General features: G+C 38.7%; 1 protein-coding gene across 2 annotated transcripts in view; it reads right to left on the reverse strand.

The window, feature by feature from the left end:
• Nucleotides 1-15549, reverse strand: part of fam222a (family with sequence similarity 222 member A) — a 103345-nt gene that overhangs the window by 5288 nt on the left and 82508 nt on the right. For both annotated transcript variants that reach the window (XM_039771797.1, XM_039771798.1), the window contains one exon: nucleotides 14804-14948. In XM_039771797.1, the coding sequence (XP_039627731.1) occupies nucleotides 14804-14900 (97 nt within the window). In that variant the 5' untranslated portion in view covers nucleotides 14901-14948. The remainder of the gene's footprint in view (nucleotides 1-14803; nucleotides 14949-15549) is intronic.

A 15549-nucleotide genomic window follows, 5' to 3' on the forward strand; every position in this document is an offset into this window, starting at 1 on the left:
AGCTCTGGGATTCAGGAAATCCACTCTTTGGTCATTTACTTTTCAATACTGGACTTCAGTTTCTTGGCCATGATACTGGGTCTTGACCTCATATTTATAAATCTGCTGCTTAACTACCTTGAAAAAAGTTCAAGAACCACAAATGGAAGTCTCCATGGATCCAAAGGCTGGTGGCATTGGAGGGGGTGGATGGGTGGGGGCTCTTGGAGAGATTTAATTTAAACTACATTATTCAGGCAATTTCATGGATACTTAGCTCACTGCTACCCAAAAAATAGAAAGGCTCTCCATTTACAAGCAATAAATCAAGAGCATAGATTATGAGTGGACCATGAAAGAAAGGAAGAAAGAAAAGAAAAAAATGTGGAAAGGGTTAGGACACACAGAGACTTTTATACAATTTTACAGATGAACAACACTGCTAAAATTAACTACAATAATAAAATAGTCAAAAGCACAAGAGCTGGGGAAGGAAGAGGGGGCATTGTTGGTGAATCTTTCATCATTTTTTTGATAACAAATCCATTTAAAAAGAGGCTCGCTAATGCTCCACAGGCACAATTCATTTGTTCTTTTCATTCACACACTTGTTTTTAGTTTATTTCAAATATCCAATGAGCCTCCAACTGTGAAAATGATTAAATCTACAAAATCTATTTAATAAAGGAAATAAATTGGGTTTTTAAAATGAGAAAAAGAGAGAGAGTTAGATGGACCATGGCCTAACCTCAAGATCAGCTTTTCCTAACACAGACCTAATCAGAATATTTCAAAATTTAAAATTGTGTAGGCAGTTCCACTACTCACACTAAAATATGACAGAATTGTAATAATACAATTGCATTACCTCTGAACAAGTTGTAAAGCAAATCCACTATTAATATTAATATATTACTTGACTTTTACTTTCAAATCTTATAACACTATTCACATTAACAAATGGCTGAGAAAAATGGGTGAAGCTGATCTCACTATTCAGAGTACACCTGATAAATATTTTGATGAATTTGACTTGATTGACCTTATTCCAATATGCACACCAATATAACTGGCTAAAAATAAAGGACAACACCATTCTCACTACTCACACTGACATTCATTTTGTTTCCATGTGAGTATCTATATGAGATTAGTACAAGGGTTGAGAATAAAACTGAAACTAGTCACATTACTAGTACATATATTAATGGAGTATACTAGGTGGTCCTAGTTTCTATACTGACACCAATGTAATAGCTGAGAAGAAAGGAAACCATAACAGTACAATTTTCTCACCAAAATGGTACTAGAAGTATAGTTTAGGCCTAATGGCACATGGCACACCCTGCAAAAAATTCAGTAGTGACTATACATGCATCACAGTATTTAAGCAATGCAAACACAATAAAAATATGATGCTCTATTTCAGATATATGCCAATAAGCGCTCCTGTGTGTACAGTCAACAGGAACAACTAAAAATTTGGTGAATATGTAGAATCACAGGATCTGCATTTCTGTATGAAAGAAATGCAGTAGCCCACGACAAGCATTGATAAGATTGAATTTCTTACACTCAAAACATGAGGCAGGATGAATCACATCTCACCTACCCAATGAATTGCTGCATGAACATGGTGGGGAAAGAGAGGAGAATGGGGGGTTGCACCCCTTCTTTGGACATAGAGTAGGTCAGCAAATTGTGAAAGGCTTACAGCTGCAATCTCCTTCACACAAGCCATGTCCTTGGAGGTGGCACGATCCTGAATACTCAATTAACACACAGCTAATTAGCCACGGCTGACATGCACTGAATTCTGATGAACTCATTTTAGAAGATAGGGGGGGTGGGGGCTGTGCAGAAAAAAAGTAGGATTTGAAGGAAAAAAAGAAAAAGCCATTAATTTCTACACTTATTAAAAAGCTCTTTGTAATTGTAATAATCAAAGTCAGCTGTGGTACCCAGGAGATAGAGAGAAAGTACAGAGTAATTATGTAGAAAATAGATGAGGAAGAATAGAAGAAAAAAGGTCAATATGGAGCAAAACAAGTGAAAGAAAAACAGTGGCATAAGAATGAGTCCACCTTCCACTTATCATCACAAGAAATATAACAGTAGTGTACATACTCTGCAGTGAAAGAAAGGTTCTGTGCCCACAGCACCTTCATCTTTGTTGTTATATGACATGGTCCAAACATAGATGTACCTGAATATATCATGAGAAATATTACATAGAACACAAAGGTGACCTAACTGAGCCAGATCTATCTGCTCTTCTACTTCAGACTCATTTGAAAAGTTTCTCCAAACTTTGATTAAATGGAATCAAAATAAGCAAGAACTGACCAGTAGAAGAAGCTGATCCATTGTAATTCTGTTCAACCCATCCACCAGCACCTGCAGGTCTTAAGCCCTCTGTTACTTAGTTAAAAAAAAACATACCCATACTACTCAGCCTGATTCTCCCAATCCCAGTGTTCTCCTGTTGATGCCCCACCACAACATCTCCTTTTTGGGGAGAAGCAAAGCCCTTCAGCAAGTGGTAAACTCAGAAAACATACCCTGGGGTCTCCAGCTAGGTAAGAAGTAGAAATGGTACACAAGGAATGGTTGTCTGTGGGTGTCCATGCCCAGGCCTGATATAGTATACAGTACAGGTGTAACATGTGATCAAAGAGAGGAATGCCAGCACTCCCTTTTATCCTTCCGAAGACACTGCACAGTTTTACAGATTAGCGGTTCTGAAAATGGGAAACCCACAGCTTGGTCAACAACTTTGTGCAATTTAAACACAAAGAGCATAGGACCATATTATTAGAAAATGGCTCTGCTCAATAAACATAATATTCTTTCACTCATGTTGTGTGAATCTGTATTTCTGCAATAAAACAGAAAACACTATGTTGTTCAAGTAAAGCTTGAAAAGAGAAAGTTATGAATATAAAAGCTACACATAGAGAAAAAATTATTTGTCATCTTAAGTGTTCTGCTGCCTATGCCCATGCAGCAGCTATCCATCTGTTGGTCTAATATATGCAAAGAAAACTTTGAGGGAGTGCTAACCAAGAAAGGCACAATATAAAATAATAACTGTTTATGTGCCACCCTCAGGCAAATTGTCCTAAAATCCTTGGTGTGGAGCATTGAGGAACAGAAGAGATTGTTAGTGCCCTTTTCCTAAGCCCAGTGAAGGTGAGCAGTAAGGTTCTTACAAGCTCTTTCTCTGTATGTTGCACATCACCCTCTTCAGTCGTTTGCTTTACTTTATGCGGCACCCGGTGTCATTTCAGATGAGTTCCAATTGCTTCCTATGGCTTTTCAACCCCCGTCTTAGTGCTGATGTGTCTGTGCTTCTTCTGCATGTCTGACACCCCCCCTTCCCTTTCATTGAGTGAGTGAGTTTCATCAGAAGCACTCACCGAGCAAAATCACCTCAGGGCGAACGCTTTATTATCTGTAGTCGAAGCGTCACCACAAATACCATTCTACACACACAAGTGTCACTTTCCATTTGTGCTAGATGAGAGCGGACACTGCACACTCTCTCTGCTCCAATCCATCGGTAGAGGAAAACAAACAGTGTAGGAAAATAAATGACTCTGTTCTTCTTAGAAGGCCAGAATCAAGGTGCTCTGTGTCACACTGTATCACCCACTTACATAAAGGAGAAACAGAGAGAGCAAATGTCAGTCAGGGATGCAGAAACAACTAACCTACTACAACAATGGCAATCTCCTAAACTAGATGTTTTTGTTTGCTACCTGCAGAAGTAACTGAACAAAATGTTCTAGATCCAAACCAATAGCCCACCAGGCCACACAGCTTCATACAGCAAACATAAAGAGTTGTACTAACTTGGGATCAGGAGGAAGCCTGTGGCTGTAAAGCTGTAAATGGGAGTGGCTGGTTTCATATACCATGTGCTACTTGGCTGGCTCATGAAATATTTCTAAGGCTCCTACGGCCTTGTCAAGCCTCAAATCTACTTGTTTCTGATGCATAAAATCATCCCATAAAGAAAACAAAAAAGATAGCAAAAAATATGCAACAACAATGGCAATACTAGCGAAAAATGTTCAGTAATATGCTTAGTAGCCTTTTTTAACATATTGCTATTGTAAACCATGACTTACTCTAAACAGAACTGCCATTCTCCTCACTACTGTCTTGCCTCCCAACGTTCTCTTCTGGGATCATCTAAGTGGTATTATACAAAGCCACAAGCTTACAGTTAAACATCAAAATGTCTGCCAAATCAACTTGTTCCAGGCACACTAACGAGGTAGAGTAGAAGATTGTAGATCATAGACACAGATAACCATACACTTAAACTGGATTTAGTAAAAACAAATATCTAAAACTCACCAGGGCTGATCACAGCAGGTCATAACCCTTAATGTGGGACAAAAATCAAACAGGCCAAAAAGGAAAATTGTTTAAGGAAGCTTCTATTTATGATGTAGGTGATTAGTCTCAGGATGTCCCACATGACAGCTTGATTAACTGAGTTGAATGCTTTATGAAAATCAGTAAAGACGGCAAAGAAATTCTGACGATATTTCGTTTGCGCTACCTAAGAACCCTTAGTGCCAGAATGCGGTTGATGGTAGACTTCTTAGGCATAAAACCAGACTACTCCGGTTACTGGTAGGTGAGCAATTGATCACAGATCCTACTAAGGATGACCCTAACAAGGGCCTTACCCGGCACTGAGAGCAGGGTTATCCCCCTGTAGTTGCAGCAATCCAGGCAATCACCCTTCCCTTTCCAGATAGGGACAACAAGTCTATTTTTTAAGTCAGTTGGAATGATGCCTGTCAAGGAGGACAGCCTTACCACACATCCCTGCAGCATTCCCTACCTTCAGCTGGTTCACCATCTGTGAAATCTTAGTGAGACTGGGTGGTTCACAGCCAATTGGAGGATCAGCCTCAAGAAATGTGGACCCAGAGATGTCCAACATCCTAACAGGAGGATCAGTTTTAAACAGCTGTTCAAAGTAGCCAGCCCAGTGGGTCACAATTGCAGCATCATCCATAAGGACTGCTTCATCACTCTTGGAACAGAACTATTTTTTTCCAATTAGTACCATTCACATTGCTCTCATAAAGTATTTAGTTTATAAGTCAATCAAGCATAATATCAATGAATCAGTCAATCTATCAATGAATCAGTCATTCAAATACTCTCAGGAAGTGTTTCATACTACTGCTAAATATGACATTAATTTTGATCTTTCAGAGTGAACATTCTCTCACTGTGCCTTGCACAACAACCAAACATATCAATAAATCTTTATTTTACAGTATATAGTATCTTGCTAAATTACATAATACTGTATATTCTCAAATCCTCTTAATTGAATTCAGGATCATGGGGAGGCAAAATCCATCTCAGCAGCATCGGTTGTAAGGCAGGGACCACCCCTAGACAGAGTGCCAGTCCACCACAGGCCATTCAATTAGCTAAATGGGAAATTTTGTAATCTGGAATCTTCAACATTGTATACATTTCAACAAAATACCAACCAATTGGGTAGCCTGTGAGACTGGCATTCAAAACTGCTCATTTACATGCTCTGATGGTCTCCACAATGAAGTCATCCCAGTTGTCTTTGCCGATTTCCATTCAGTGAGCACAAAAACACATCAATATCACTTAGTCAGCACCTTTCCATTCAAACAGGATGGTATTGCTTTTGTATTTAAAACCCCCTGCAAGTCGCACATCAGTAACAAAGCCATGAAAGAGCCACACACTGAGAGAATCTCCCAGCTCAGCACAAACTGATGTGAATTACAGAGCCTGACTGGCACACCAGCCGATGTTGTCACATATGATTAGGGCTTGCCGAGTACAGCTCACTGCCCCGTGAGTTGATTCGAGTACCAGCTGCTCTGACAGCTCAACACTTGCAGGGCAACGCGTGAGTCGTGGCCCAGAGGGGTGTCCCCTGAAGTAATGGGGAAGGCTTGCCTTTTTTTTATCTGCTTGCTGTATTTAGAGCTAAGGTCTTGAGAAATGTAGGTTACTAAAACAGTACAGCACATCACAGGGACCATTCTCTTGTCTTCAATGGTGCCTAAGTCATATTATCTTTTGTCCCACTACTGATCACGTTTCTTTACCCTTAGCCATATCCAAATTTTGAACTGTCCATTTACTTAAAATTTAAACAATTGGCAGGGAAAAGAAGACAGGAACACCAAATATTGACAAATTGAACACAAGCACAAAAATCAAAATAGGCTACATGAAACCAGAATACTACACATAATGTAGCTAGATATGAGGTCAAAAGCTAGTGAGGTACTTATAACACCTAAAATCCAAATTATCTCTTCATTTGTACTTCCCCGGCCGCAGCCCAGGTTCCCTACCAGGGTGTAACTTGCATATGTTTTGAAAAACCTACACTTGTGACTAGGGTAATAGGACACATAAACATATGAAGACACATAGTAAAGTGCAACCCTAATTTACATATATATACTGTATATCATATATATAATATCTCTATACATGTCTACGTATTTACACAAAGTGAAAGCACACAAGTAAATAAGGGGGCTTACATATAGGAATAGTTCTTAAGTTAATTAAGCAAATCGTATTATAGTATGCTCAAGGGCATTGAGAGAGAAGCAGATCCATCCTCCAGTGTCTGAAATTTCATCTAGCACCACGTTAAGACAAGATTCTTTGTGAATTTCAAAAAATGTAGATAGCTGGGGTGAATTTGGTGTTAGCTTCAGTTACAGTGAAGACAGCTCGCCTTGTTGATGCTTCACAATGTCTACAGTGATGTCACAAAAGAAGAACATTATGAGTATAAATTAATTATATGCAAATTTACATACTCCAGAATTATGGCATGTGTGGATTCAGGAGGAAATTTAAAGCAGAGAGATATAATTTGGATAGAGGCTTCAACCTTCTTTGGAAATTAACATACATGACCCTGCTCAGCACAAGAAGCCTACTACATTAGTCGTGATCAAAAGTAAAGTTACATAATCTAACAGTTAAGAATGCATTTTCCTGGCATAGTCTGGATAATTCTGTGTGATCAGCTTCATTCCATAGCCTAAATTTACTTTCCAGACTGCAGGGAGGTGATGTTTTCTAAACTCAATAAGGCATTTATAGAATTTTGTAATTGCAATTATCCATTAATGAGACATGTTGTAATTATCTACTAAACAGTCCTCTACATTCATCAATAAAGCATGATATTAAAGCAAGATGGGTGCTTCCTTCCTGCAGAATTGGGGGTGTACAAGCTGCTTTTGTAATATATGGTGGTAACAGAGTGTATATATATACATATACTGTATACATATATATATATATATAAACCTTGTGGAACGGGACCCGGACACAGACAGACGGACATCGTTTGCTCACCCAGCACACTTTTATTTCCACCACAACTATTTACAAATGAGTTCAGTGCACGTCCCAGTGCCTCCAGCACCGATCCCCTAAAGTCCAGGCCTCACAGTCCTTTGTGCCTCTCTTCTGGCTGCCTCCAGACCTCTCTCCAGCTCCGTCCTCTTCCACCTGAGTTCCGCCCTCGAATGCAGGGAGGCGGCTCCTTTTATACCAACCCGGATGGGCTTTAGCTGCTTCCCGGCACTCCTCCATGGACACGCCCCCGTGTGGCGGAAGTGTTGGCTGCGCACACGGAAGTCCTCCGGGTGTCCCCATTCTTGCTGGGCTCCAGGGTTCTTCAGGCCACGGGCCCCTACAGGGTTGGGCTTCTAAGCCCCCTACCCGAGGCCACCAACAAAACCAGAGCGGTCACCCCCTCGTGGTCGGGAGGGGGCACCAGCCCTCCTCCGGTCCCCTCGAGTGTCCCGGCTGGGCTCCACCCCCAGCCGCATGCGACAACCTCCATAACGCAAGGACCGGGGGAAGAAGCTTGCATGGGGCAATACCCTCCCCAAGATGTAGAGGGCAGCTCCCCTGGCATGCTACAGTGCCACGGGTTTGCAGCATGGAAGCTCAACCCAGCTGAAACCCGTGGCCACCACCACTGCATGGAGAATGGCTGAGCCCTCCTTGGCAGGGCTGCTGCCTTACTCGGAAGTGCAGCTGGAAGAAAATCATGGAACACCTGGTGCTCTTGAAGACTCAAACCCAATAATTTTTTTTTTCCTTAATTAGCAGACAAACAATAATGAGATACAAAATGAACCAAAACATGACCAACAAACTGTATCCATCATACAATATCTGAAAATAAAAATGGTGGGGGTCTCAGGAATGTTGATTTGCTCAGGTCCCCAAAACATTTCACCAGTGCTCTTAGAAAAGAGAAAACCAACAATTTTGGAAATGTATAGTATTGCACAATGAGAAAAGCAAGCCATGGAATTAAAAAACGAGTTTAATTAACAACAAGAATCTGCACCAAATTAAGCAACCGGTTGAAGTGAAATTGGTTGGATTTTGAGGACCTGATTTAGTTGGTCTTCTGTTGGCTTAATCATTTCACATTTCATTTCATTTCAATTAGCAGCAAACACAAGTCACTAAATAAGAAAAGGGTTAGAATGCTGTCACTGCAGTCACTGCAGCCCTCCAGGACTGGAGTTCGAGATCCCTGCACTAAAATATACCATTTTCATTTTTAAATTAAAAAATGATTAAGACCAATCTGTGGCATTGGAATTGCTATACTATGAACATCACTAAATTAATCTCGCCCTAGTACTGACCTGGTTCCTAAATATGTGCCTATTGAGTGGACATGCTTGTAAACATGAGACTTAAACTGGTAGCACCACCCCCACCTTTCCATTGCTACGTCAGTAAACAATATCTCTTCAGCAGAGACAAAAACTAGAAAAAAATACCAGAAACCATGAGTATTAGAAAGAAGGAGAGAGGTGGGTGGAGGCAAGGCGATCAGCTTGGGCTCAGGGAGAATGGTATGCCTGTCTGCACAGAGAAAGACACCATTTACAGAGCCTCAGGTAAATCTGTGAAGAAAGCCGCCTGTAGGCAGCCTGAGGCAATCTCAGCCTTTCTGTTCTATCATTTAGAAGACACATCCTCCGTTGATTTCCAATTAATATTTAATACCACATTAAAAAAAACAGCACGTATCCATGGGGGAAGGACAGTGTAAGACAGAATGGGACTCTGGACAGGGGATAGGTGGAGTGGTGGCTCTGAGGCTAGGGATCTGCACTGGTAATCAGAAGGTTGCCGGTTTGAATCCCGTAAATGGGTAAAGGGACTCTGCTCTGTTGGACCCTTGAGCAAGGCCCTTAACCTGCAATTGCTGAGCACTTTGAGTAGTGAGAAAAACGCTATATAAATGCAAAGAATTATTATTATTATTGAGGGAATGTTTACTGTTAGCTCTGGAAACCAGTGCATACAACTGCACTAAAGCTGTTTTCTGATCCAGGAATGTGAGGCAGGTTTTTAAGTTTTTTCCAGCACATATCTCTTAAACTACTTGGCACATTGCACACAATACTATTAATTCTTAAGAATGTTGGGTTCTTGAGGCATTGGGTTCAGCACGCACCTCTTCAGCAGAGAAACTATGACTTCATTACTTTACTAAGATTGTCTAAGTTGTAATGGAGATGTAATTGCAGGAGAAATGGGACAGGTGGGTGGAAGAGTCCAATATATACATATGTCCAGAGATATTGTGTTAGGTTGACTGAAGAGTTGTGAGCATATGCTATATAATACACTGACTCCCCAGTCAGGTTATTTCTATGTTGGATGGGTTCTGGGTCTGCACTCTTCCGAAATGAATAATGAATTATGAATAATGAAAGATACAAAAAAATAAGGTAAGACTGGGGTATACCTCAGATTCATCTATCTATCATAAAATGAACTGGACTAGATAAAAGGGTCAGTTTGCTAGTTGCTAGATTTTTAGTAAGTCATCTTTGAGAATACCCGTTTGCAAGTCATGTTCATGGGTATCAGGGTGGGTCATAATGAACTGCCAGCAGCAAACAGAAATTAATAATGAAATCCTGCACTAAGAGAGAACTCCAAATTTACATACCATCACACAGAAACATCAATGAAATGCCGCTATGAACACCTGTCTCAGACCTGACATCTAGACAGATATGACAAGTATGGACACACAAACACACATGTGCAGAGGGACAAACTGCTTACACTTGTTTAACATGTTGGTACTTCTCTTTCACTCTTTATTTATATCTCTGATCCTAACTCCAATAACTTATTAAAGTTAACACCAAGAATAAATTTAATCACTATCCAAATAATTGAATCCTTCCATAATTAATGACATATAGCACCTTTCACAGTAGGCTCTACCATTCTTTAATGTAATGAACATCACAATTCAAAATCTTTGTAAAGACAGATTTACTTTCATAAAAAAATGATTTACCATTATATTGCAAAATTTCCTGTTAAAAGAATTACCGTCTCCAGCATTCATATAGAAAGACAAGAACTACACAGGCATGCATATAGACAGTAACCCTATATCTGACAAATAAAACAAAAGTCTCTGCTAGGCTTATTTTCCTTTAGTCCTCCTGCACATGTGATTGACAGAATTATATTTGTTTATAACTTGTATTTCATAATTCAATTTAAAAGCTTTTTGATGAATATTATCATTATGAATATAACAATAATTGAAATATCTCTACAGCCTAGTTCTGATAACATTGCAGCACACATAGTAGTGGTAACACAAATATTTTTCTTTTTTTGAGAGGAGCACAGACATGGAACTGGTATTAGACAATTCCCAGAATGACACCGTAACATCCGCCATGACAGATTTCTACATGTCCACAAGGCCAGAACCTTATAAAATAGGGCTCATTTTTTAGCATAAACAACAGGCCCTCCAATTTGTGTCAGTAAAAAACTGGCAACACAGAGGCGAATTGGGAGCAAAAGGAATGTTAGACTTCTTTCTACTTCTCACTTGGTTATGGAACTGTGCACATAACGAAAAAAAGATCACAGATGCTTTATACAGAAGGAGGACATTGAGTAAAGACTCCAAAAGAAGTGACCTGAGCTGAAAAAATAAACTGACAGACTCAAAAATGTAAGTTTATAAAGCTATAAAAAGCACAACTGTATAGTAACACAGCAAAGAAAGCTGACAAATCTGCCTGGATAAGGCAAGCAAGTGTTTAAGAAAACATTGAGAAACTGATCAATAAAACCAACAGGTGAGGAACACCTAAATCATAAGATTGGGCACAAATTAGCCTCAAATATACACTGCAATATAATGGCTGAACTCCAAGGAGAGTTTGACATCTGTGCAGATTAGGCTCGCGCAGGCCAAATTGGTGGCTACAAAGATTTCAAAAAATCAGTTCACAACAAATTAAAGATGTAGACAGAAAAAATGCAATTTTAACATTCTCTGGAAAGAGCATCAAAACAAAGAAAAGTAGAAGAAACCTAAAAGTAAACTAGTCAGCACTTGGGATGCTTGTGAATATACACACCTCACACACCAGACTATTTGAAATCCAGCTGCAAAGAGATTCAGAGCAATTGATTTTAATCAAAAGAAAAGACCTAGTGTTCCAACACTTCTCCAATTTCATTTTTCTTTTTTCTTTCTCTTCCCCCAATACTGCAACAGACAGACATGTGAAGAAGCAAGTGTCACACTAAAAATGTCACCCATAGGGGAGAATTTAATTAAAAATGACAGGCCTTTCAATGCATCCAGGCACCATGCACTGGATACTTGGGTACAGCTGAAAGCTGGGTGATGATTTATAATTTAAGTAATTCATGGCATTCCTTTTAATTCAAGTTGAGTAAAAATCAAAAGGCCACCCCCATGAAGCTAATCCAAGATGATATTTTTCAGAGCAGACTGTCAATGACTTTTTAAAATGCTTGCCTTCCACTCTCTATCACTTTCTTTCTGTCGACAGAAGCGTGATAATGAAAATGGCCCTCTTCTGCTGCTTGCCATCTCTCTCTCGCCATGAAGCCTGCTGATCTAAACTGAGCACTTCCTCTTGCTGTGGAGCTTGAAGCTTTAACCTTTTACTTTCCTTCTGGCTTCACAGGATGAGGACTGCATACCAAATCCCTATGAGGTTAGATCTTCGTAAGGCTTGCATTTGTCACTGATGATGAAATCTTCTCTAAGGTTCTTGCTTCCATTCCCTTGATTAATGATACCTCTTATTTAACAGCAATATTTACACCCACATAATTAACACTAAACCAAATATATGGGCACCTGGCCTGACATGTTCAAAATAATTCTCTTTCCTTATGGAAATACTGAAAAGATTTGATGGATTAAATCAGATCCAGAAAGTTACCTGTATTATGTGTCTAAGAAAAGTACTTTAAGTATAGAACCAGATAGAAGGGAAAGGAGAAGCAGCTGCTGATTGTATGGTAAGTGTCATAAGTCACTGTGTATTGTAACTGAAATTCATAATAGGTTCATATAAGTTCATTATTGTCATCCATATAGGGTACAGTGAAACTGTTATTTGTATGTGCTAATCAACATCAAACACATTCTACTTTCCAGCATCATGATTAGTAAGCATATAGTAAATACCTTACCTCAACCATTCTGCACACCTGACTAGAAAAATAATTTTTGTCAGGTTAGACCAGCATACTACCTATTTTGGGTGGCATTAGGTTAGGACACTGATAGTTTAGCAGTTCAATTTTTGAAACCATATAAAAGTTCATATGCAGCAGGCAACACTTAAAATGTTACAATGGAGGCAAATGAGCTCTATTACAGTTATATTGATTTCATTATAAATCAATGCTTGAATAGCAACCATTCTTTTTTTTTAAGTCTGTATTTGATTTGATTCTGATTCAGGATAAACTATTCTAAAAACTCTTTATAAAACCTTTTTGGACCTTAGTTCACTGTTCTCCTCTCTGAATGATTAACTTGCAATTTTCTTTCATTTCTTTTTTTTTTTGTACTTTCCTTTTTTATTTAATATATATCCACAAAAAATAACCTCCTTAGCAGAAATTAGGGCAGTAAAAATGTATAGGATTGGCAGTGATTGGTCTGGTCCCAGTATGGACACCTGCACAGTATCATGGGACCCGTAGTTTAGAAGTGCTATCCTGTTGGGATCCCTAGGGAGCACCAGATGGTCCTGTTGAGATAAATCCTTCCCACTTTGGGGAGTGTCTGCCCGAACTAGAAGTACTTTCTACAGGCTATGCCCTGGCCCCAGAAATATTCCCATGTCCGACATAAAAGGCTTTTTTCCTGCATCAGGGAGTTAGATTTGGGAGGGAGGGGACAAGGCTTGTCTGGAGGAAAGTGGAGGAAGTTCATTATTGTAATTGTGCTTGTGAATATTTGTCTGTTAGAGGAACAACCTGAGAAAGGTAGTTATGTATAATAAAATTATTGTGTCTGGAGTCTGGGGGGGTCTGAGGTACTCCCTTTTGGCCACAATATATAGGTAGATAGATTTTTCATCTTTTCTAGGTAAGACTATGTAGTCACTAAACTATACAAAAAATATTTTTTTAAATAAACTCTATGTCAGAGCATGCCAGAAGTTTTAATAGGAAGTAAATATGTCAGATTTACGAAGTAGAGATGTTAGATTTGAATACACAATGGGCAGTTTAAAATTCGAAAGCACATCTTAAAGTTAGGATGTGGGAGCTATAGTGAACTATTCACTTTCTATATACAGACAGTGTACATAAATAGTTAAAGAATGCTAATAAAATGTTAGATTATATAACCAGATATTGAAGTGCAAGTCAAGGGAGTTAAACCTAGGCTATATAATGCATTAGTGATGCCTCATCTGGAATGATGTGTGCAAAAAAAGAGAAAGTCCAAAGAAGAGCAACTAGGCTGAATTTGGACTACAAGGTATGACATATGAAGTAAGGCAGAAAGAGACAAACCTTTTTTTTTTATTTAAACATGAGGAAGTGACATGATTGAATTGAAATTATGAAGGGAATTAGTACAGTGAAGCTATCAAATTAAAGTTCTTCAACAAGAACATGAAAAACTTTTGCAGAAAAGAGAGAAAGTTTCCCTCATACAGAGAACAAAGAACATGAGTATAAATATCTTGTTGGTTATTTACCATTAGTACTTTGGGGAAGCTCAAATGCAGTTTGATGTATTATGGAAAAAATAAGGTTAAAAGTATTCAGTACTTTTGTTGAGCTAAATGGCTGGATCTCATCAAATTTGCTTTAACGTTTTAATCATTAGAATACACACATTATGAAAAGAACTATTCATACACAAAGACATTACCCTTATGACAAGAAAACACCAACAGAAATTCAAATTTCATATTTCCCTTTTCATGTTTTGTGATAGGAAATATTTAAAGTTTCAATATATTTGCAGGTTTTCCACTAATATTTATAATAGTGGTAAAACTTTTTCTACATTCATATCTCAAGAAGAATTTCATCCGGTATATTGGATCAACCAGTTACAGTAACTGCCCACTCCTATGTTAGAAAGTGTTTTGAATATTTCCAAAGCTATCAGGGCCCTCTCTTTTAAAAAACTGCATTGCAATTCTTTGATAGTGCATATTGTAAAAGGAGATAAAAAAAATGCTGATGCTTTTAATGTTAATTGTGCAGAACAGTTTGCAGGATTTTTCAAGCAAGTTAAATGCTGTTGTGGAAATATCAGCTTATACACCTGCACTCAGCAGTAATATGTCTTTGAGCTGAGAAAAAAAACAACGCTGAAGATTTCCAATGCATCCAGTATGCTGTTTGTTGTTTGTCCTTTAACCTTATTCACTGCCCCATTCTCATAGAGACTTACATTTCCGGCTGGCTGTGTGCAGAGGATCCAGGCTCTTTGTTGGGCAGGCCAGGTGCTGAGCCTGTGGGTTTTGCCTCCTTTGCAGGCACGCCAACATGATGGGAAGGTGGGTACTGTGTTCACAGGAGAACTTGGCAGCCTAGGACTGACAAAAGAACAAAAAATCAATTATGTCACATTGACAGCACAGGCAGAAAAAACATAAACCAAAGAGCATATCAGTCAGTTACTTCTTCCTGTCAAAAAGCCAAAATTGTGGTTACAGGAATTGAAATGAAAAATGTAACAGAACATGCTTATATTTAAACATAAAACACAGTGGTTCATTAAAACACAAAGGTAAAGGGATATTGTTTAGTATCAGGCGTAAATCAATAATGTTCTTTTACAGAGAAGTTTTCTTAGTTAAGCTGCTGAAAATTAGAATTTGTGACGGACTGAAAAATGTGTCAGCTGTGCTACAGGCTCTGTTATGTGTGAACTAAGCTAACAAAGGTAACAAAACACTGGGTCAAGCATAAAAAAACCATCAAAATGGCCATATCGTACATGCGACATGATGGGAGTTGACACAAATGAATCTATTGTAAGAAAATTGGGTTGTGACATGTGTAAGTCTTTGAAAGACTTTAAAGACTTTCAAAAGGATCCTTGATTTTAAAGATACATAATAAAAAACATATGTGAAAACTGGACATATTCTGAAATAAAGCAGTAACTTTCTCTCAAAGATGTTTATGATTTTA

Source organism: Polypterus senegalus, chromosome 12 (assembly GCF_016835505.1).
Source record: "Polypterus senegalus isolate Bchr_013 chromosome 12, ASM1683550v1, whole genome shotgun sequence".
NCBI lineage: Eukaryota > Metazoa > Chordata > Cladistia > Polypteriformes > Polypteridae > Polypterus > Polypterus senegalus.